Source organism: Ursus arctos, unplaced genomic scaffold (assembly GCF_023065955.2).
Source record: "Ursus arctos isolate Adak ecotype North America unplaced genomic scaffold, UrsArc2.0 scaffold_13, whole genome shotgun sequence".
NCBI classification, from domain to species: Eukaryota; Metazoa; Chordata; class Mammalia; order Carnivora; family Ursidae; genus Ursus; species Ursus arctos.
The window spans coordinates 36,784,661-36,808,975 of NW_026622797.1; the positions used below are offsets into that span (position 1 = coordinate 36,784,661).

A 24,315-nucleotide genomic window follows, 5' to 3' on the forward strand; every position below is an offset into this window, starting at 1 on the left:
AGTCTAAACGTCCACCTGCCAAAGTTACTTCTTCGTGTGTTTCTACTGATAAACCCCCAACGCAGCCCCTCAGCAGCTAAGCTCCTGAGTGCATATAAACAACAAGAGATGAGATGACGATAGCCTGTCACGGCTTACTTCATTCTTAATCAAAACAACTTTGCTCTTAAAAACAATTTCATTTTTGTCATAAACAAGTTGACTTGAAAATCATAACAAACCAACACACAACAGCCACATTCTTTCCTTCTCGAGGTATTTTCTTCATTTGGCTCCTAGAACACAACTATCCCTTAGCCCTCTTCCTACCTCACTGACTGCTTCCCCCATTCCCAAATTCTGAATGTTGGGTGACCCCAGTTACCAAACTTCTGATTCCCCACAATGTACTCTTCTTGCAATTTTCTCCAGCTTGCTAAATAGTAACTCCATCCTTCCAGTTAGTCAGGCCACGTTTTGTGGCATCATCTTCTCTTTCTCTCATACTCCAGTCCAGTCCAGTCCAATCCGTCACAAACCTCCTTAGTCCTACCTTCAAGTTGTGCACAAAAGTAACAACCTCTCACCGTCTGTACTACCACCACTCTGGATGAAACCCAAATCATCTCCCCAGAGATTTATTTCAATAGTCTCCTCAATGATCTCCCTCCTTACTCCCTGCCGCATAGAGTCTGTTCTCGACATTACCCTCTCCCAGAGTCCTTGTGTATGCGTGTCCACTAAGTGCCTTTAAAAACTGGTACCGTTGGTTGTGGATTTAACTAAGACAGATGGTTGAGACAGACGCTGACCAGCTTTTTGGAGTAAGGGGGTTCTTCAGGCCTTGAGATGTTAGGAAGACTGTGATTTCAGCATGGGACCGCTTTCACTCCCGAGCCCTTTAGGGCTAGTCCGGGGTTCTCCCAGTACTTTTGTTTCTCCCAATGGACTTCTCCCTTCCCAAATACTTTCCTTGTGCCTCTGTTAAAATATTCAGAGACTGCCCACCTTGAAGTAGAGTTCTTTATTTCTTCCCCCAATCAGACGCTGAGTTGCTAAAAGGCAAGCTTTTCAGGCAATTTTGCATAGCCCTCCCCCTCCTCCAAAGGCTCCCCTACCCAACTGCAATCCCTTTAAAAGTTTGAGGGCGTTCAGTGGAGTGGAGATTAGCAAACAAGTGATGACCAAGCACTTGGTCTCCAGGGATGGTGCAATGCCTGGGGGGCAGACATTGAGGCCGGGAAAGTGGAACACTTCTTTTCCATACGGGTCTGGGACAACCCGGTGAGGAAGCGGAGGAGGAGAGAGGAATGGGAAGGAGTCTGGAGGGGAAGAGAAGGTTGGGGAGGGAGGAGGGAGAGGGAGGACAAGGAGGAGGGGGAGGAAGGAAAAGGGGGAGGAGGGAGGAGGAGGGGGAGGAGGAGGGGGAGGAGGGGGAGGAGGGGGGAGGACGAGGGGGAGGAGGCGGAGGAGGGGGAGGAGCTTCAGGAGGCGGCCTAGCGGCCTGCTCCGAGCCGCGGGACCCTTGGCCGCATGGCTTCTGTGTCCGCTGCGGCCGTGTCGGGCCGCGGGGCCGGGAACCTGCTGCAGTTCCTGCGGCTGGTGGGACAGCTCAAGGTGAGCCGGCGCCGGGCCGGGCCGGGCCGCTTGGGGCCGGGCGGGCGGCGCGCGGGGAGAGGCGGGGGTGGCCGCGGCGCTCCAGAGCTCCCGCTCGCGGTGGCTGGGGCCGTCGCCCCCCTTCTTCCGCCCTCCCCGCCTGGCAGGGGTGGGCCCAGAAACTCCTCTGGATGCGGGGGCGCGTCTGCCGGCCTGGGCAGCCGTTCCAGAGGTTTCCGGAGAGCAGCTGGCGCGGTCCGTGCTCTCCTGCTTCTGCCCTGGGGCTCAAGACCCCTCAACTGGGCCTCTGAGCAGCCAGGGCCGGGGTGGGGTGGGGGGCCGGTTTCGGAGCAGCTGGGGGGGAAGAGCAGAATCCATCAGTCCGGCCGATTTTAAGTGGGGTGCTTTAAATCTGCCTCTCAGCGACTTCTAGAAAAAACAAGACTTTTTTTTTTTTAACGGAAGATTTTATATAGTGCACATGTTAAGTTGTGTCCTGTGCGGCCTCCCTGTCCACTCCACCCTCCTCTACCCCTCATTGGTGATTTTGCAGAATTTCTACAAGTTAAAAGCCGATTATCTGTCACCTGCCGCTATTGCGACTGTTTATACAATTCTTCAGAAATGTAGAGTCCTGGGGAGAAAAAGCAGCCTCACAAGATTACATCCTGATCTGAACAGAAGGCAGAATCATGACTGGTGGTAGCAGGAGCAAGGAGAAATGCCTTTGGCCTTTCTGCTTCCAAATTGGGAAGTCTATCCCTTGTTCAAGTTCAGAGCTTTCACCGGTGTTTTCTACAGGTGTTGAATGGGGTTGTTTGATGCAGAAAGTCCCAGCTCTTGTAGTTAGGAAAAACACAATACTTTCCAGTTTTATTTTTATGTCTAAAGGACTCGTCTATGTTCCATAATTTACACCTTAGTAACACGGAGTAACTTGACTGTTGGACCCCTTCACTGTATTTTTGTGAATTATTTCTCCCTCTCCTCTTTCTTATTCTCTGACCTCACTGGTTTATTTGATAACAGGTGTTGATCATTTGGTTAGTTAAGCACTTTTCAACACTTTCTGAAACTATGACCCTGCTTCTATACCCTATTCCTTGGGCTTCTCTTGAAGAGCATAGCACATAGTTTAAATATTTATTTTTATAAGCTTCTTTCTCTTCTTCATTTTCATCAGAGAGTCCCACGGACTGGCTGGGTATACAGAAACGTTGAGAGGCCGGAGAGTGTATCAGATCACATGTACAGGATGGCAGTTATGGCTCTGGTGACCAAAGACAAACACCTTAACAAAGACCGGTAAGCCGACATGAACTCTGATGCTTGTTAGGATCTCTGGTCTGTGGGTACGCGCCGCTTCCTGTGACTGATGCCTGTATCCAGTTCTTGCAGGTTAGTTTATCTGTTAGGAGAAATTATCTGGTTCAGGCTGTAGAAAGGGGAATTATGTGTGTTGATTGCTTCAAATTGTAAACTTCAATTGCTTCAATTGTAAATTCTGGGTTTTCTCTTGGCAAGTGACAGAGCCTGCCGTGGTCTCAAAAAGATGTAAGTGTGATATCAGGATTTGCAGGGCCTTGACAGTGAATGTGGTATGTCTAAAATCCTGTCATTGCATTAGTACGCTGTGTGCTTTACTCTAGCACCTTTCATGAAAACTAACACCCATTTGAGGGGTGACGTTTTGGAGGGGTATGTGCGAGATGTAGCTGAGAAAGAGATAGCCTCTCCTTCAGTCAACAGGTGCCTAAAATGCTTTTTGAGCACGGGACAAAGTTTCCTAACAATATTAAGATGGTAAGGAAGTCTCCCATGAATGACACAGGTCCCAACTGGCTTCTATAAAAAGTCCAAAATTAGTGATATTCAAAAGTTAGCAAGATTGGGGCACCTGGCTGGCTCAGTCAGTAGAGCATGTGACTCTTGATCTTGGGGTGAGGAGTTCGAGCCCCACGCTGGGTTTAGGGATTACTTTAAAAATAGATAAATAAATAAAAAGCTTAAGAAAAAACTGGCAAAGTATTCTAATAGAAGAGATCACGTGTTCTTGAGTGATCTTAACAGAGGGGGTGGCATGAATCTGAGGTCAGCTCTGAAGAGTTGACTGGGTAGAGAAGTGGAAGGCACAGTGCACAGAGGAGGCCATCACAACCAAAGGCCCAGTGGTAGGAAATGAAAAGTCTATTTTGGAAAAGATAAGTAGATCAATTTGATTGTAGCAAAGGTTCATTAGAGTTGAGAGCTGTTACTCGGTAGCTGATGTGGAAGTGGGATTTTTGGCAAAAAGTACAAGACGAACGCGGTGCGGAGCAGAGATAACAAACTTGAGAGTGGTTGGAGATTTGACCGGGATGTCAGAGACAGGCTGTAGATGGAACACCTGTGAGGAGATTGTTCGGCCTTGTGCTGCCTTGGACATAGTGGGCACATGACACAGACTGGCCCTTGGGGGCACTTGGATCATGACCTGCCTTCATTATTTTGACAGTGTTTATCCTCATCACTAATAATCATAGCCATTTGCTTAATGACCCACATGTGCCAGGAACACACATGATCAAATTTAGTGTTTATACCAACCTTATGATGTATTGCTGTCCCTTTTTTACAGATGATAAAAGAATCGAGCACTTAAAGAAATTAGGTAACTTGGCAAAGGTCACACAGCTAATAAAAGGTTGCTGGGTTTGGACCCAGATCTGTCCTACTCCACCCATTTCTCTATAATAAAGAGCCTCATTGTGACATCTAACTAGTATATGGGGAAATGATTGTTTCTGAATCTTGTATCAGTAAGTAAATGCTATCACCAGATCATCTCCTCCTGGCTGTCATCTGAAGTTATCAACCTTTTAAAATGATATTTGAAAAACCAGCCATTTAAAAAAAAATTCATGCTAACAGTTTCCCCTGCATTCATGCATTATTGTGTTGAATATTAACTAGAAGTTTCGAATCGGAACTGTTGGGGGCTAGAAGAATACAATTACTTTAGAAAATACTGCATTAACATACCCTGTGAGGGTGGAGGACAAAAATGCATCTTCAAAATAGTCTAGAGAAGGAACTTGTAGTGAATCTAATTTTGTGTCATTATTCACATTTCTCGCCTGGTCAGATGCGTACGCCTAGCCCTCGTTCACGATATGGCAGAATGCATCGTGGGGGACATAGCGCCAGCAGATAACATCCCCAAAGAAGAAAAACATAGGCGAGAAGAGGTCAGTGTTAACGATTGACTCTACCAGAGACCGCCAGAGACACCTGTTGCAGAAGCAAAGCTAAGTTTCTTGGACCCGTGGCAGTAAGGGAGAGCACCTTGGCAGAATTTGAGCAGTGTCTCAGGCAGGGGAACTCTGGAGAGGGTATTTATAGAGTCTGAGAGCCTGGGCTGGAGGATGGTTGGATGGATCTTACGAGATGGGCCACTAGTTAGATTGCACGGAGTGTAGGACAAAATAACCTTGGACTGGTAGGACTGGTGAGGCAGAGTCATAATGAGAGCCTTGAGGAGTAAGCTGTAAGCGCTTACTCTACTTGGGTGGTTGACGGTCTTATCTTCCAGAAGCAAGGATTTCTTCCTGGCGTAAGCAGCACAGCACACTGGTATTGGTTTTCCTCAACCTTGTTTAACGCAAGATCAGGAAAGTATGCCTGCTCCCAGCCTTGTCTAACACAGGGACAGGAAACTGCTGGGTTTCTGTTCTCATTAGTAGGTGGACATAGACAGTATGGCTTTCATTAGAACAAGAGAAGTAGCTAGAACTGGAAGGAATTCTCCATGCTGGTTAAGCTCTTTGGAGGAAAGTTCTATAAAATCACAAGTCTAATCATTATTATAATTACTTGTGAATTTTCAGTTAGTCTTTTAATTTATTGGTTAGAAGTAAAGAAATATATTTGTAATAGTAAGAAACGAACATCAAAAGAATACTAAATCAATATCAATTTGGGCTCTAAATTCAGAACCCAGGGCCAAAGAGGAAGACACATTTGGGGCAGAGATTGGAAAATCCAGGAAGGTTTTGTGTTTTGTTTTTGTTTTGTTTTTTAATGTTGAATAGCTGGTCCTCTCAGGGATTATTGCAAGCTACTTTTATTATAGGAGATCGGTCCTAAATTGCTAGGTGGATGGATCCTTCATAAAAATGCTTTAACAGGACAGGTGGGCTTGAACAGCTGTTCTCAGAGCTGGAGAGACTGGAGTTCAGTAGCCAGAAGTATTTTTATCCGCCCAGAGGCGAGAAGCTCTGGGAATACCAATTTAGGAATTCCAACATTATGGGAACAAGGGAAATTGTGTAAGGAATGTGTTCTTCCTGCCAAAATACAGATCCAGAATATAGGCTCAGCATCATGACAGCCTGTAAAAAGGGAGAAGGTTGAGGCATTGTTCTTCTGTAGGAATCTGTGTATAAAGCGTTCCTAGATTGATTGGCAGAATTAATATGAAAAAAAGCCAATTAGTTCAACATACCGAGTGTTGGAAAAGAATTAGCCCTGACCCAGAGGGTGTCGCGAGACGACATGACCTAGAGGAAAGGGATGGGGAGAAAGACGCCCTAATTATACAGCTCATTTCAGGATGCAGGGTAGTTTTATCCAAGGGTCAGTCTGGACATTGTGGAGGAGAAATGCTATGTTGAAGTACCAGAGGGTCCTCGGAGACTGTAAAGTGACACAGAGCAAGAAGAAAAGGCAAACTGTCCCCATGAAGGTGCATAATGAATCCGAGGCTTCCTCCACAGAAGAGTAAGTCAGAGCCTCTTGGAGAAGAAAGCGTCCACGGGCAGGCTCTCCAGCCGCTGGAGGTGAGAGAAGACCGGCTGCTGTCTTGACAGGAGTGAGGCCTGGCCAGTGACACCTTGTGGAGGGGGCCTGGTGGGGCTGAACAGAGCGTGCTTCTGCCCTCCTGGACGCCCTGTCCTGACAACGAGGTGAATTTTTCCGGCCTCATTGTACCTCCTGGCTGCCTCCCACTCCTGTGTTTCCCACGGGCCTCGAGGCCATAATCAGGAGGGACGGGGGAAGCATCTTTAAGAACCAGAGGTTCTTAGACAAGAAACCAAAGGCTTGGAAGAGGGCTGAGGATTTGGGAACAGAGAGGAAGATCTGGAAGGTGAACAATTCTTTATGCAGATGGAGTTTATGAACAAGATTTGGATGTCGGAACCATGCCTTAAGTAATAAAATGAGGGATTCTTGGCTCAAGGTGGAATGCACGTAATGAGAATCAGGCAGCGGGACTCTCCCAGAGGCCAGCCGACTGCCTCAGGAAGGCTTAAACCGGAGTCGGAGGCAGGGAAGATACTTGGTGAACTTGGAAGGCTGCTTGCTTTGGAGGAGAGTAGGTATTAAGATGAAAGGGAAAACGAGGGCATGGAAGAGAAGATTTAGGGCCAAAAGCAATACTTGTTGTCTGATCCCCTTCCTAAATCAGACAAAACAGACTTTACACCGTAACCCGAGTTGGTGAACGAAGCGTCGCAGGGATCATCAGGGACCCGTGGGGCGGAACTCGAGGCTGGGATACAGCAACGGCAGGTTATTCTCTTCTCGAAGAGAAAACCATGCGGTCGGAAGGCTGAGTCATGGTAGGCATGTATCCACCAGGGTTAAAGTTGCTGAAAGTTGCTGAAGAACCAAGAGGTTAAAAGGAGAAGAACCAAGCTTTATTACGGGAGTGAACCTGGCGCAACTGAGAAACTGAAAAGTATCGTGAACATTTTATAGATTGCTGATCATGTGCCAGATGCCACGAGCTTTGGCGCTGTGACGAGCTTCATCCTCATGACAGCCCCCTCGGGGATGCTTGCCATTACTAACCCCGTTTTACAGATGCGAGACCTGAAGGACAAAGAGGTTAGGCACCTTGCTCAGGGTTCCACAGCCAGTCCTAAGCAAGTCAGGCTCCAGACCCCATTCGAATCTGTAGTTTGCAGTGAGCTCTACACTGCTCAGCCTCCCCAGTGAGGTCTGAAGGATGCGGGATGCTTTCTGGGGGCTTGACGCAAAACTGACCCAAGACGTTTGCTGAAATCTTATTCAGCTCAGGACTTTCGGCAAATTCTTGGCGTGCTTGCTAACGGGAAGAAGCTAGGAATATTCCCACCTTAAATCTGTGTGGACAAGGCGAAACTCCGTATAGAAGTGGGAGCAGCGGGGCTCACCACCGGGAGGACAAGTCTGGCATATGCAGCCGGGTACCCTGCAGTGTAGTGAAGTCGTTTTCGGAGGGTTCATTTAAAAGGTAGGCACAGTTCTGTGGTGTGTGTTGCCAAACAAGGAATATCGACTACCGTAGCAGCCTCAAAGAGCGATCTGATTGTGTAATAACAGATGGTATCAACGAGTGTAGATCCGGAAATTCATTGTTCAATTTTTAAGAAGAGAGCAACAATGCATTTGTTGTGTTTTGTTTTTTTAAAGGACACGATGGTTTTAATCAACAGGGAGTTTATCAGTAAGTCAGTAATTGGATGTGAGCTCCAAAAAGCTGATCTCAGTCTTCGGCTACCTTTGCGTAATAGAGTATCTGGCATGACGGAGGCATTGGTTCCGTCCTCTCCCGCCGTGGTCAGACCACTCATCAGTCACTGTGTTCGGTGCTGAGGACATCACCCGAAAGGAAATAAAATAATCTAAAGGTTTAGGTTTTTATATACCTGTAAATACATATTACTTAGTTAGCTTTTTCCAAACAAAAGCAATGGACAGGCTTGTGTTTTTGGAATAATGTAGAGAAAGGCAATCTATTTATAAAGACACCTTTAATTTTTGAAAATGCAGAGATTTTCTCAAGCATTTTACTGCTTTATGAAAAAGAAAGAAAGGCGAATGTAGACACAAAATAGCATAAATTCGATACACTGAGGGTGGTGTGCTACAAACCGTTGGAGGTGGTGATGTTTGTAGACACTGGCACATACGGTTTGCTCTGGAAATGGTGGTATTCCGTGGCATTTTTTCCCTAGCCTCTGCTGGACAAATCATGCAGGTGCCCCTCAAAAGGCTGGTCTGAGTCACATGGCCTTCCCGTGGCCCAGAGATTCTGGCCCCACTGGGCCCCTGCCCACCTACTTGATATTGTGTTTGTGGGTGAGGGTGGCACGCTGGGGGGCTGGGGTTGGGCATAGTGGGAGACCTGCACGAACAATTTTCAGCTTGATGTAAGAAAGTATTTTCTGTCCATGCTGCTTAAAGCCCATTTGGGCAGCCTCCTGAGGTGCTGGATTCCCACCCCTGGACGTGGTTACAGAGGGAGGGCAAGACGTGATCAGGGATGCTCTTGAATGGTTCAGATAGTACCTGGATGGTGTGGCTAATTATCTTCTTCTTTTTTAAATTTTATTTATTTATTTGTCAGAGAGAGAGAGCGAGCACACAAGCAGGGAGAGCGGCAGGCAGAGGGAGAGGGAGAAGCAGAGAGCCTGATACAGGACTCGATCCCAGGACCCCGGGATCATGACCTGAGCCAAAGGCAGACGCTTAAACCAACTGAGAGCCACCCAGGCGTCCCGCTAATTATCTTTGAATACCCCCTTTCAGCCCGTGTGTGTGTGAGCCTGCAAAATCCTCTCATGCCGTTTCCTGTATGCTAATGACAATAACTGCCCATTTGTGTAGTGCTTTATGTTACACAATAAAAATATTAATAGAAAATGAATTAATAGTATACGAGCAATTTCTTTGAGCTTTGTAATTCAGTGTTACTTTCCTGTTCTTGTTCTCAGGTTTGTTTTGAACTTTTGTATGTTTATGTTTAAAATTCACGTGGCCATCTTGCGATTCATCCATAAGATGTAAAATCCTTGGCCTCACTTCTGATATTTCTGTAATCCTCTCACACCCTCCTCCTTGTCCTTTTTTTGGTGTCTGATGTGCTGCAGACCACAAAACATATGCTCAGCGAAGCCCTGTGAATAAATACACACGTTTCTTTCATGCACACAACTGCCCTCCTTAGAAGCCATAAATATTGCCCAATATTCCACTGCCCTTTGGGGAGCTCTGTGTAAGAGTTTGAGCCCATTATTCGGCTTTCGTAGTTGAGTTGTTAACTAGATAAATGTGATCATGATTAAAATAACTGTTTGATATTTCAGGAAGCTATGAAGCAGCTAACCCAGCTCCTCCCAGAGGATCTCAGAAAGGAGCTCTATGAACTTTGGGAAGTAAGTACATATGATAGGTTGCTTTCTAATGTATTGTGATTGAGTTTATATGGCTCATCAGTGTTTTCGTTGACTTAGATTATTATCACAAGCTGTCTCTAACTTACTACTTTCTGGTTTGTGTCTGTTTCTCACCTCCTGGCTGGTTCAGGAATTTCTCATGGCTGATAAAAATTTTTCTTCCCTCCAATTTCCCCATTTCCCTTGACACCATAATGCCTGGTACAGATCTTGACTCAGAGCCCCCTGGATTTCCTGTTGCATTGCTCTCGTTCCCCCCCACCCTGCCAACCCCACGCCCACCCACCCATTTCTGGTCCTTGGAAAGAACGTGGGCCCTCGCCACTTCCTGGCTCCGACCGTGGGCATATTCCCCTCTCTGAGTCTGATGCTCATCTGTGAAACCTTGAAGGGTTGTTCGGGGCTGAGTCTGGTCCAAGTAAAGTGCTGCCATGATGCCCAGCGCAGAGCGGGGACCCTGTGGGTGCTCGTTCCCTTCCCAGTGCTTGACAGCAAGGTGGGAGGCCCGTTGGCCGGAGAGAAAGGGCAGGAAGAGTGGAAAGAGCAAAGAAAGCCATTGTTCTCCTGTTGCTTCCCCCTCCTAGTGCTGGTTTTCATTTGTGAAGGGAAAACAACAGCAAAGAGACCCTCGTCTACTGCAGTTTCTCACTTGCCTCCAGTCCATACTGGCCCTTCCTTGCTTGAGCCCCTGGACCCCCACCGACCTCACACTCTCACTTTTCACGGCTCCTTCAAAGCCCCACCCCCTGCTCCTGCCTTCAGAGGCTGATCTTCCACCTTTTCTCTTACATCCTCAGGCTTCCACCGTGCCTTGCTCTCCCCCGAGCCTCCAAGCTGGCAGAGTTCCCTTCCCACTTCCTAGCGTGCTGGTCAGCTCTTTCCTTGACTGGGGAAGACTGAGGGACAAGTTAGGAAGTGTTGAGGTGTTGTATTCAGGTGTTGAACCCTGAATAAATGTTTCTCCTAAAATTGCCATTTTACTCAGTGGTCAGATTCTGTGGCATGCTGTCATTTCCGTGGGTTAGCTGGATTAGGGGATGAAATACGCATCCCCTCGTGAGGCTGTAGGCTGTGATGCAGAGAGCAGGACTTGCCACCAGAGAGACCTGGGTTTGAATCCCACCTCCCTCGGGTGAGTGGCTTGGCTCTCGTCGGCCTGTTTCTCCCAGAACATGAGACTACAGCTGCATATGCCCTTCACCATAATTAAGAAATCTACAAAGTTCAGGGAGCCAGTTAAAAACAACAACAATAATAACAACAACAAACTGATCTAACTTGACCTCACACAGTAAAATCTTACCTGAATCAACATGAGGCTATTTAGAGCCCCCCCCCCCGTGTGAAAATCAGTGTGCTTTGACATAGAAATATTCATCTGTTTGTCAACTGAGTCGGCCCTAGACCCCCCAGGGAGTTTCTGTAATATGTACTATACATACCATATTATTTTCTAAATGAAAAATATGCTGAAAACTGAAACAGATTTTAAGGTAAAAGACCGTGGCCCGTTAATACCTGCCTTGCCAAATAATTGTGAAAATTAAATCTGGCAAAGTATGCATGGTGTCTAGCTGGAGGCTGGCCCAGGTGGCGTCTGTTACTAGGTGTGACGGGGTTGCTTCAGGGAAAAGAGTCCCTTGTGCCAAAGTACGTACTTGCAAGAGAACTTCTGGAACACTATGAATTGAGGAATGATGGAGTGGAGTTGGGTTGCATTTCATACATAGAAAGAAAAAAAAAATGGCCCTGAGCTTATGAAACTAATCCCATGTCTCTAAGAAGGAAAGACTCCCAGAATTTGAAAACCTTTTATAAGAATTGGTACCCTTGTGTCTCCTAGTTATTGTAAACACAGTGGCAGTATCTGTTAAATTATTTTCTCAGTTAGCCATCAGCAACTGACTGAAAAAAGCTTACTGCAAAATATGCTTTAATTACAAAAATTAATTTAAATTTACTGCAAAGTCTCCTTTAAGTAGCTTCCAAACAAAAACATGACAAAAATACTTTGGATTTGGAAAAAATATAAAATAAAGAGCATTAAATGACTTGATAACCCCCAAAATGAGTGACAGTTTTATGATCTTGTAAAAGTCAGTGGTTGAATTAATTAATCTTGTTAAAGATCTCAGGCCAGGTACACAGTTGGCCCCTTGGAATGTGACAGTCCTCCTTGAGAATTGTTGCTGCCGGGCGGCCAAGAGCTTAAAAGAAGATAGCAAGGATTTAAATTACTTTGTTGGTGAGACTGTGGGATGTTGATCGATGCAGAGGAGAAAAATCGTGAGCTTTTTTACTTGCTGACATGAACATCATCTTTGCATGCTCTGGAAGGGTTGGGAGCTTGTTTTTCTATTAAGAGCCAGAGGAGGGGAAGTGAGGACCATGTCAATAAACAGCAATACGTTTTTCAGACAGAATTATAGGAATTTATTCACAGAGAATAGTATTCATGGGTCTTCAACTCTCCTTAACCAATTCATACACCCCTATGAGTGAGGTAGCCGCCTCAGGCCAAGAGGTAAGGTCACCAGGGCCCTGCAGGCACAGACTGAGCATACATATAAGTCCCAGTGTTTACTCTCCACGGAAGTGTGAGCATGTGTACGAGGGTCCCAATGCTGGTGGGCACATGTATATTTAAGTTTATTTCGAAATCATGAAAACGGGCGCCTGGGTGGCTCAGTCGTTAAGCGTCTGCCTTCAGCTCAGGGCATGATCCTGGAGACCTGGGATCGAGCCCCGCATCGGGCTCCTCCCCTGGGAGCCTGCTTCTTCCTCTCCCATTCCCCCTGCTTGTGTTCCCTCTCTCGCTGGCTGTCTCTCTCTGTCAAATAAATATATAAAATCTTTAGGGAAAAAAAAAAGAAATCATGAAAACAGAGCAGGAAAATTGACATCCCTAATGTCTAATATCATTTTGGAAAGAGAGTGTTAAACATTAGAATTGTCCCTAATTTCTTTGACCATTTCTCCCCATCCTATGCCTGTTAAAGCCTGTATTTCAAGAACTGGGGTATCACTTTCCACAATACATGGTTTTCACAGTCCACAGAATCTTTTGGCGAAAAAACCTAGCTCCCGGCGGTACCTCAGAAGAAGATATCCCTCTCCCCTCTTCTCTTTTGGATATGGATTGAATCGTGTCCCCCTAAAATTCATATGTACCTCTGAATAAGACCTTATTTAAAGATAGGATATCTTTTTTCTTCTCCATTCAATAGTTTATTCTCAATACCTAGTAAAATATAATATACGACATGGGCAATAAATATTTGTTGAATGAATTGACAAGGCTTTTTAGTGATACTGTAAAGGAGGTTTTTTTTTTTAAATAATTATATTTCAAATTTTTATTGTTAATCTTGAAATATAACTATATCATTTCAAGTGTTCTCCAAAGAGGAAATAATAACTGTGGAGAATTTTTTTTTTTTCCTGAGCTAGGATTAAAAAAATTTTGGGGGGATAATATTTTTAGAGGGATAATTGAGTTAAAATGGGGTCATTAGAGTGGGTTCTAATCCAATATGACTGGTGTCCTTATAAGAAGGGGAACTTGGACACAGAGACACATATTGGGGGAGCACCATGTGAACATGAGGGAGGCCATGTGAAGCCAAGGAGAAGGGCCTGCAGCAGACTCTTCCTCACAGCCCTCGGAAAGAACCAGTCCTGCCAATACCTTGATTTCCGAATGTCTGTGCTCCCCACAGCCCACCACGTGACTCAGGCCCCCACGCGGCTCTTGCTGAGGTCACAGACTTGGCTTGGCTGCATCCTGGAGCCCTTCTCTGCCCAAGTGCACCTGACACCTGGGCCACACAGAAGATGGGGCCTCGCGTGATTCAAGTTCTCTGCTCCCTCACGTCTGTGCCCTTGCTCCCTCCTGAGTTCCTTTGTACCTTTCGGGCTCTTCTTTCGGAGTTTGTTCAGGTGTTCCTCTGGCTTGGCTGACTTGATCAGAGCCAATGTTCCCTTCCCAGGACTGTGTCCTTTCAGGTGTTCTCCTGAAAATCTTCCTCCTAAGCTCCGGACTTGCAAGGCCAGCAGCCTAAAGGACGGCTCCACCTCAACATCCGTCTCAGCCAGGTCCCGGCACCCTCATTTCCTTCAGCCATTGCTACTGTTTTCAAGGCCATCTTATTGAAAAGTAAAACACAGAAAAGGACACAAACACCTGTGTACAGCAGAGTTCCAGTAATCCTTACTGGAAGGATAACACCCTTGTGACTACCACCTACATCAAGATTTGGAACTGTGCTGGGCGCCTGGGTGGCTCAGATGGCCAGGCGTCTGCCTTCGCCTCAGGTCATGATCCCAGGGTCCTGGGGGGAGTCCCCTCCTCGGGCTCTCTACTCAGCGGGGAGCCTGCTTCTCCCTCTGCCACTCCCCCTGCTTGTGCTCTCTGTCCGTCAAATAAATGAATAAAATCTTAAAAAAATAAAAAGATTTAGAACTGTGCCACTGCTTCCCCCCAGAAGCCCTTTCTTGTGCCCCAACCAAGCCCAACCACTCCCTTCCTCCAAAAGTGACCACTGCCCTGATTTTCACAAGGATCCCTTGATTTTCTTTATGGTTTTATCCCCCAAGCAGTCATCCTCCAACATTTTAGTTTAATCCTGCCCATTTTTTAAAAAGCTTAATGTATCTTTTAAATCTCCTTTAATCTACACCCCCCTTCCCCCTCAACCCTCATCCTATCTCTTTCTTTTTCTTTCAAATTATCTGTTGAAGAATCCAGACCGTCTGGCTTACAGAGTTCTCCGCAGTCTGGGTTTTGCGCACTCATGATGTGGTTCTGGTCTTCTGTTCTGTTTTCTGCACATGGGCCTCTGGATCCAGAGGCTGAATCAGACTCACGTTGGATCTTTGGCAAAACTGTAGATGGTGTTGGATTCTTTCATCATGAGGCACATAATGTCTGGGTTTTCTTGATGATTACATCCCTTCATCCCATTGAGAATTGTAATAAACTAATGTTTTTGTCTTGCTTTCATTTAGTAGCTGAAATAATTGTATTAGCAGAGGCTTTTTCCTCATCTACTCTGGTTGCAGGTCATACAGGCGAGGTGGGGTAAAAACACCTGACTTTGGTTGCTTCCCTGACAGCAGGAATGGCAGGATGGTCCAGCCTCATTCATCTCGAACACGCTTCAGCCAGACCTCCTATTTTGTTTTTTTGTGTTAATAGGCAGTGTTATTTCAAGGCCACAGTATGTGCAGTGGGGTACTTGCTGCTACTGAGTTGGTTATGGTTTTTATGTTTTTTAATGGACAGAGTTAGGATATATATGTGTGTATGCCTCATGGGTTCATGGTGATATTTCCAATTCAAATACAGTACTGCACGGTTTTTACTTAATCTCTTGTATGGTATGTCTTAACCTCTTCTATATTCTTTCTTCCACACAAGGAGTCCTGATTATAAAGGCTTTATCCTTCTCTACTCATGCACCCGTCTCAGAATAACAATTGTATATTCCACCATCATCAATTCCAATCACTGAAAACAGTTTAAAAAATTGTTTTGCCTGTGCTATCTCAATTCCTGTATTTTTTTTTTTTTTACAGTTGTACTCTACCTACATTGCTCTCTATCTAGATTGTTATATTACCATGACATTACATTAAGCGTAACATACCGTTCCTTACACCTCACCGAACCTTAGTTCTGCAAGTACCTGGTGATACTCACTAGCTGTCCTTCTGTCAGTTTGTCCCGGTCATTTTGGCTGTCTGAAACTTTTTCTCCTGTAGGTTCTTCAAGAAGGGCTCCCAGGAACAATATGCTCTAAATCTTGCCTCTGTGTTCTTTATACTGGAAGGCCACTCTCACTTGATATAAAGTCCTTGGCTCCCAGTTTCTTTCCTTGAATATCTTAAATACATTGCTCCCATTCTCTTTGGTCATAAAGCAAAGTCTAATAATAATTTTATTTTCCTTATATGTCCAATGTTCTTTCTGCATTGGTATCCAAAGGATTTTTTTTAATATACGTGGTAATTTTATCAGAATATGTCTTGGTGTTGGTCCTTCTGGGTTAATATCCTTAGCTACTTAGTGTGTGTTTTCAATATATACTTTCAAATTAAAAAAAATTAATTTCAAGAAAATTTTTTTGAATATAGTTTTACTTTGGTTTCCTTTTTTCCTCCCAAACGCCTACATGTCTGTGTGTTGGTTCTTCTTTGCCTGTTTTTAATATTTGTCGCCTTCCCTCAATTCCTTTATATCATCTTCATTTCTTCTTGACTTTTAAACCTAATTTCCTTTTCAATTTCTGTTTCTCTCGAAGTATTATTTATCATGTTTAAATAGCGCTGTGTTTCTGTTTGCTTAGCCTTCGCTGTGAAAATTACTTTTTCTTTTCTCTCTAATGTTTTTTATATGATTCTTTCATGTCTTACCATTTTCTTAGCATCTTTTAGTTCTTTTTGAAGTAGTTTCTTATAGATTTGATCCTTTAAAAAAACATTAAGAATGTCTGTCTGATGTGAATTATCTGTAGCGAGGTCCTTCCCTCCTTGCCCTCTTTACCTTCTCGCAGGCTTGTGCGGGATCTGATCTCTGTGCTTTTCCTGTTGCTCATTTTGATACACAAATAGTTTTCCTGAACTTTTGGAAGGAAACTTGATTCAGATAACTTTTTTTTTTTAAGATTTATTTATTTATTTATTTATTTATTTATTTGAGAGGGGAAGGCAGGGGCAGAGGGAGAGAGAGGATCTCCTAGCAGACTCCCAGCTGAGTGCGGAGCCCAACGCAGGGCTTGATCACACGACCCTGAGACTGTGACCTGAGCTGAAATCGAGTCAGACGTTTAACCGACTGAGCCACCAACGTGTCCCCAGATAAATTTTTTGAACTTCACAGAGCTACCTCGTCTGTCTTGTGTTATTTTTTAATGTAAGGTTAAAATGTATGGTGGCTTGTGTTCAGAGATTCCTTGGCTTTGTTCTCTTTCCCCACTTTTGTCTGGACTTTTTCTTTCCTTCATCTTGTTATCCTTACCCCACTCAGTTTTGATTTCACCCCCAGCAGTTTCTGTTTCTGGCCCTGTCCTGGGGTAAGCAGGTCAGCCTGGTGAGTTCACCAGGGCTGCGCTTGCATCAGCTGCTACTGGAGGGAGAGGTTCTTCTCTTCTCAGGTCCATCAGATGCCCTGTTGCTCCTGCTGATGGAAAGCAGGGCTTATGGCTGGACGTGATTTGTCCCCGCTTAAAGTATATTCTGTGATTCATGGTAATGTTATGTTCCGTAGTTTTGTTATATGTGTTCATTAGGTTTTGGTTTTGCTGTTTCTTTGCTCTGTCAGTTTTTTGGGTCTGTTTCTCCCGTAGCTCCCTCTTGAGTTACCCGTGCCAGAAACTAGGAAGTCATTCTCAGCTTTTCCTTTCGTTCACGTTCACGTTCTGGTTCACTTCTTCGTCCTTAGTGTTTTTCAAATCTGCCCACTTGTCCCATCTTCATTGCCACGAGATTAGGCGAGACCAGACTCTCCCAGCTGCTCTGCTGGTGCTGCCACGTCTCAGAGCCTGACTGCTCTGCCTCCGGTCTAGCCATTTTCCACACTCAAGGTAGGATGATCTTTCTAAAATGCAAATCTGATCATGACCCTCCTGGCCTGAAACCTTTCAGTGACGTCCAGTAGCTGCAGGATAAGCTGCAGCCCCTTGTCACAAACCACGAGGCCTTTCAGGGGCTGACCCTTCCTCCCCTCAGCCTCTTCTGTCTCCTCTTCCTCCTGCAATTAATTCTGCATCCTGTCATGAGAAACTGCTTGCAGTAAGTTCCCCAAAGATGCTATGGTGTCTTCTTCTAGAGCTTTCTTGTCCTCACTGTTCTCCTTGCCCTGCCTCATTGTTGGAAAATGAAATTGGGAAATGCCTGTACCATTACTTTTTGAGGAAAAACCCAACAATTTATATTTTTAAAAGAAACATGTAATTTCACCAGAATTTGTTACAAAGTGTGTGGTCATTTCCTAATGGTCTTGAAATCTTTTTTTCTTACTTTCAATAGAGAAAAATCCTGGACTGCTATGCCTCGAGTATATTCCACTTCTTTTTTGTTGAATAATGAACTTGAAATTATTAAATATAAATATATAATTATAAATGTGAACAAGCATTTAAATAAAGGTAATTATTTTGAAGTGCCTTTGAAATAAAACAAAATGTATTTGGTTTTGTATTAAAATGATTTCCCTGTACAATTTCAGCTCTATCAGAATCCAAATAACTGCCTCTGTAAGAATAAGGCATCTAATAAAAACCGAGAAACCTTCAGTGATTCACATCACATCACCCTGCCAAGAAAGCATGACAGGTTCATCATCCAGACACATCTGGGGTGGAATTACAAATGAGAACATTGCAGGGAAACCAGTTGGGAACACTTTGGTCTTAACAGAAAAATGATTCTATATAGTATTAATTGGGGCTTGCGGTCGTGTGACATGTGTCATGCTCTACGAAGCAGCCCTCCCGGAGCTTCTTGTTTCAGGTTTGCGCTGAGGAGGGAGGGACCAGAAGGCAAAATGCTGCTCCCCGTCCACTGGCTTCAGCACCTCTCTGTCACCAGTACGTGTGCACATGCCATTGCGCCAAGAACCCGCAGATCCTGACAGTGTCCTCCAGAGTCATACCCCAGGGGCCCTGTTTGGAAAGCAAGGACAGAGATTTCCATTGTAAAGGGACAGCCAAAATTCAATGAGAAAGCTAGAAATTCACTTGAAAAGGAAGCCTGACCATTTTTAAATGGGGAGGGAAATAATTTGAGAAGCATGCAATGAAATAGTAGCTTGAAGTTAGAAAGACCTCTGCCACTCCGGTGGGTGAAAGAATAATGACCTTGAAGACAAGGTACCAGACGGGAAGGAGAACGCTTGGAGTGTCGCTGCAAACAGATGAGACTTTGCAGGCATCCGGGGGAATGCGCAGAATCGCGGCACATCTTGCGCGGAGTGCTGAGAGCTAGCGGTGGTTACAGAGGCAGCGGCTCTGCGAAGGGCTTGTGCCCAGTCAAGGGGGCGTGGCCAGTACAGAAGGTGCTTTTACCCGCGAGTCTGATTTCAGTACCAGAATCAAAACTTTCCCGGAATACCCTGCCCCACAGCTCTCATCATGCTGCTTTCGTGGTCCCTTTCCTCAGGAGTATGAGACCCAGTCAAGTGCAGAAGCCAAGTTTGTGAAGCAGCTGGACCAGTGCGAGATGATTCTTCAGGCATCTGAGTATGAAGACCTGGAGAACAGACCTGGGCGGCTGCAGGACTTCTATGATTCCACAGCAGGTACTCCGTGCGATTTTCAGTAAACACCATTTTAGCTGGGCTTACTCCTAGTGGAGTGACTGACGTCGCGTCAGTGAGACCCGCTGTCGTTACCTTCTGATGACGCTTCCATATGGAGCATCTGAAGGGGAAGTGGTGGGCTTCCTGGTGAGAGGCAGCCTGGCGTGGGCGAGCACGCCCCCCTGGGGTCTGAGTAGCAGGCCAGGTTCGCGTTCACACCTGCCTCTGTGCCCCCGGGCAGTGTCCTGGCCTCTCGGTGTCCTCTCTGAAAAAGGGAAAGCATAAAGCTTACCCTACTTGAGCCGTAGGTGGATTTTGAGACTCAAGAGAGAGAATGTCTATGAAAGCGCATTATAATCTGGAAGTGATTTATAGAAGTAAAGTCATGGAAGATGGAGGTAGAAAAAGAGATGTGAAAAGTAGATAACCCTAAACCGTCGAAGTCACCGTTGGCATTACAGTGCTTCATAGCGCGGACCTGGAGTTCAACTGGTTCTAGTTCTGCCACATATAACCCACGTATTGTCCAGCAAATTACTTACCTTAGCTCTGGGCCTTAGTTTCCATATTTTTAAAATAAGGATAATTATAGGGGCGCCTGACTGGCTCAGTCAGTAGAGCATGCAACTCTTGATCTCAGGGTTGTGAGTTTGAGCACCATGGGGTATAGAGATTACTAAAAAAAAAATCTTTAAAATAAGGGTCATTATAGACTCTACTTTGTAGAGTTATTTGAAGATCTAGTGGAGTAGTTCACGTGAAGTGCTTACAATAATACCAGGCGTAAGCCTCGGGTGTCTTCATGGTGACACAGTTTCTGGTGAAGCTCAGTTCGCTGTAGGAGTGCTGGCTGGGGTTCGTGTGGCTCCCTGGAGCACAGCCCTGTCTCTCGTCCCCTGGACTTCCTCAGTCTCCCCTAAGAGCACTGCCAGAGATTGTCTGTCTGAGACGGCTCGGGACGTCCCGTGGCTCCCAGCTCAGGCCGTGCTCTAGAGCGTGATGTGCCTCACCCTGAGGTTGATTCCATCTTCCTTCCCTCTTTCCGGCCCCACTTCTCTGCCTCAGACAAGGCCCTTGTTATTTCTGTATTGGATTCTTGTCATTACCTCCTGACTCTGCCAGCCGGGCTCACCAGCTTATCCTGCAGGTCTCAGTGTTTTCCTACTTTGTACACATAGGTATTATCACATCTTCATTTTTAAAACTTCTGTGGCTTTCCTCTTCCTAGAAAGTAAGATCTTGACACTTTTGAGTGGCCTCAGAAGCTCTACAGTCTGCAGCCACTCCTCTCCCTGGTCTCCCTTTCTGATCCTCCGTGTCAGAATTAGGCGATATCCTCTTTTTGCTCACTCTGCATTTGGTCTAGAGCTTTCCATAATGTTGTGACAGTCTGACTTGCATTCTCTTTAGTGATGTTCCTTTATTGGGTCTTTTCCCAAACCCCCTGTTGCTCACCCTACCCCATAGTACACTGTTTGAGGGCCAAGACCGGGTTTGTCTCATCTGTCTTTGATATAGGTGGTCAAAAATATTTGACTTCAGTTAAATAGAATAGCAGTCTACACTAGGGATCAGCAAACTGTGGCTCATCGGCCAAGTTTGGACTGTTGCTTGTTCGTATAAAGTTTTATTGAAACAGCCGCACTCATTCTCTATGTATTGTCTCTCCTGCTTTTACACCACGGCAGCAGAATTGAGTAGAATTGAGTAGTTGGCAACAGAGACCACATAGGTCACAAAGCCTAAAGTATTTACTGTCTTACTCTTTACAGAAAATGTTTGTTAACCCATTGTAAGCAATGATTGGGTTCCAAGATAGCATATTTTGCCAATAATGTAACTAAAATACAAGACATGTTTGTGTGGTGCTTTGCATTTTAATGCTATCATTTTCTATTTTGATACACTCACAGTGAAAAATAGAAAATGAAACATGAGACTCCTAGTAGAATCAAAAAATGGGAGCGAGGAGGGTCATCTGGTTTAAACTCCACATTTTATTGAGGAAGAAACTTGAGCGGGGAAAGAGGAAGATGTGCCCTTAGCTGAGCTGAGGTTAAAATTCACTTTACTTTCCACTCTGGTGCACTACTCTATTAAAAAATTAGTAATTTTTTAGTAAGTAATGTAGCTGATGTAAGGAGTGGTTTCTTACTAATCCCAATAACGCTTGAAGAAAAAAGCAAGTTTAGTGAGGGAGAGATGAAGATGTACATTGTGACCCTCATGAGGACTTTTCTTTTTAGTAAACTGTACCCCCAGCATGGGGCTCGAACTTGTGACGCTGAGATCAAGAGTCACGTGCTCTGCCGAGTGAGCCAGCTGGGTGCCCCCCTTAGGGGATTCTCAAGGGGACATAAAGGCTTTAGTTTGATAACACATTTTTATTTCTCTAATTCATTCGCCACTTAAGGCTTTTCCTCTTTCCTTTTTGAAACTCTGTGTGTTGAGGAACAGCATGGAGGCCAGTGTGGCTCATGGGGGTGAATGAGAGGAGAGGGTTGCAGGTGAGAAGTGGGCTGAGGCCCGCCGGCCAGTATAGGAGGTTGGCATGTGCTCTGAGCGTGATGGGGACCCTTAGAGAAGGTGGACTACAGGACGAGCATGATCTGACTTGTGTTTGAAAGGGTCACTTGGGCTGGAAGCAGGGAGACTGACTGGGACCATTGCAGGCTCTTAGTGAGGAATGATAGCGGTTTGAGCCAGGTGGTAGTGGCAGAAAAAGGAAGGAGTGGTCAGATTCTGGATATATTCTGAATAGAAAGGTCGATAGATTTGTGTGGCGGTATTTATGAGAGAAGTCCAAGGATTTTGGTCTGAGCAGCTACAGGAGAATGGAGTTGCCACTAGATGGGGAAGATGGGGGAGAAGTAGGTTTCAGAGGAGAAAATCAGGGGCCTCAGAAGCCAAGGGAAGAAAGTGTTTCAAAAGGGAAGGAGGAGGGGCGCCTGGGTGGTTCAGTCGTTAAGCGTCTGCCTTCGGCTCAGGGCGTGATCCCGGCGTTCTGGGATCGAGCCCCACATCGGGTTCCTCTGCTGGGAGCCTGCTTCTTCCTCTCCCACTCCCCCTGCTTGTGTTCCCTCTCTCGCTGGCTGTCTCTGTCAAATAAATAAATAAAATCTTAAAAAAAAACAAAAACAAAAGGGAAGGAGGAGCCATCATATTCAGCAACGTGGAGCTAATTGGCGTGTCCTCAGTAAGAGCCATTTTGGTGGAGTGGCGGTGATAGTCTGACAGCACGACCTGTACACAGTGGGGCAGAGGGTGGCCTGGAAGCAACAGGGAGCGTAGAGGGGCAGAGCCAGGCCCAGTGACAAGAGCCATGTGACAGAGGAGATGGCCACTGTGCCACAAGGCTGCAGGGAAAGCCATATCCTCAGGACGAGCCCGACATCAGGGCAAGAAAGTGAGAGGATCGTTCCAAGAAGAGATTGAGAATAGGAAATAAATGGAACAGAGGTACACATGGAATGAAGAGTAAACAACAAAAGGCACTGGCAAAAAAAATCAACAAAACCAAACCAAACAAAAAACAAAACAGGAAACACAGGGAAGAGATGGTGGGTGTAGTATTCCCTGTGCAACTTCGGACCTGAGACAGCTTGTAGGTTGGTTGCTGCCAGGGCAGAGGTCTGGGAGGGCTGAGGAGCAGGGAAGACAGCACAGGGCAGTGGGGTGTGGTGCGGAAGTGTTCGCAAGCGCACGGTTGCTTCCTGGGACAGCCTAGACCTTCTGTCTTCCCACCAGTCTTTCTGTATGCACGTGCTTTGTTCCCTTCCATTGCAGTTTCCGAACGGGCAGGGATTGCTTTCAGGTCTCCGGGTGCTGTCCTCCCTGAGTTTCTTTGTAGTTCCCAGTAGAAGCATTCAGAGGCTGCCTGGTGAGGTTTCTCTAGCTCTGCCTAATGGGACAGTTCTTTGTCCGATTCTCATCCCTAATGCTTGGTGGCATCTGGGGTGACGGACCATGATCTCCACGTGGTCCCCTCCCTAGGACCTGGAGTTGTGTTCTTCTGCGTTGGAGTGAATCTCAGAGTCGAGCCCCTGAAAAGCCTGGGATCAAGCTGGATCCATTGATGGATTCTCTTGTATCTTCTTCCCTGTCTTCTTGCCTTGCAGGAAAATTCAGTCACCCAGAGATAGTCCAGCTTGTTTCTGAACTTGAGGCAGAAAGAAACGCCAACATAGCTGCTGCCCCCCGTGAGCCAAGCTCCTGACGTGTCCTCTCTGTTGCCGCACTCCTGTGACATTGTGTTTTTCCCTCTGTGGTGCTGTGTTTTGCCACTGTTGCTGTGTTGATTCCCCAGATATGAGTCTGTTTATATTCCATTGCCTGGACTCCAGTAAGAAACGTGTGATACAATCTGGATAATAAAAGAAGCCACAGAACAGGATGTGGTCCTGAAAATGCCCCGGATGAAGACTGGGGGCGGGGAGGGGGAGGAGGGCGGGACGTTTGTATAAACTAAATAAATAAATTTTTAAAACCTTAAGCTTTGGAATATTTATTGGAGATTTTAAATCATTTTATTCTAAGCTAATAACCTACAACCCTGAAGGCCAGATTCATGGAATGATGGAAACTTAAGTTACAGTGACTTTTAAGAACGGATTCTTCAGCTGACTTAGTGACATGGATGCAAGGAAAAGAAGGTATCACGGGGCACTGACGAAATACTGCCTTGTTCAGACGACCACTCCGTGGAGCCACATTGTTTGGCCCTTGATCATAGACTTGTAAACGTGTTAACAGGTTCTGCCTCTCCCCCTCGTCCATCTGGGGATATGAATTCAGGCACACGGTGTCAAATGCCACTTGTCTTCCTCTGTGTAATTTTTCCCCACCTGATTTATAAATATTCAGACCTTGATTTATAAGAACACTGATCACCAGGTAAGAAATCTGTCATCAGAAGAGTATTCCTGGGGTCCTTGCGCCTTACGTAGGGAACACAGACCTGGTTTCTTCCCCTCATTTGCTTTCATTGGGTAAGTAACCTACCCTGCTTGCCTTTAAATGACGCACCACCATTGAATGGTGAGGAAAAGAAGACTAGCCATGCCAAGCTGCCCAGGATTCTGGTGGGAAGCAGTGCCTGTCCCTTTAATTCAAATGTCAGTTTCCACGTGAAGGCCTGTTAGGCTGGTGTGGTAATATTCTAGGCAGCGTTTCTTTGGAAACTCTTTGCGGTATCCATGGATACCCAATCTGCCAGAAGCAAAGAGCATGATCTCTTCAGAA

At 45.7% G+C, this 24,315-nt stretch overlaps 1 protein-coding gene across 1 annotated transcript; it reads left to right on the forward strand.

The window, feature by feature from the left end:
- The first annotated feature begins 1,445 nt into the window (after positions 1 to 1,445).
- Positions 1,446 to 23,516, forward strand: HDDC2 (HD domain containing 2). Its single transcript, XM_026504743.4, has 6 exons — positions 1,446 to 1,596; positions 2,759 to 2,880; positions 4,700 to 4,802; positions 9,687 to 9,755; positions 18,936 to 19,074; positions 23,193 to 23,516. The coding sequence occupies exons 1-6, from the start codon at positions 1,513 to 1,515 to the stop codon at positions 23,288 to 23,290; spliced, it is 615 nt and encodes a 204-aa protein (XP_026360528.2). The 5' UTR covers positions 1,446 to 1,512; the 3' UTR covers positions 23,291 to 23,516.
- Positions 23,517 to 24,315: the final 799 nt, after the last annotated feature.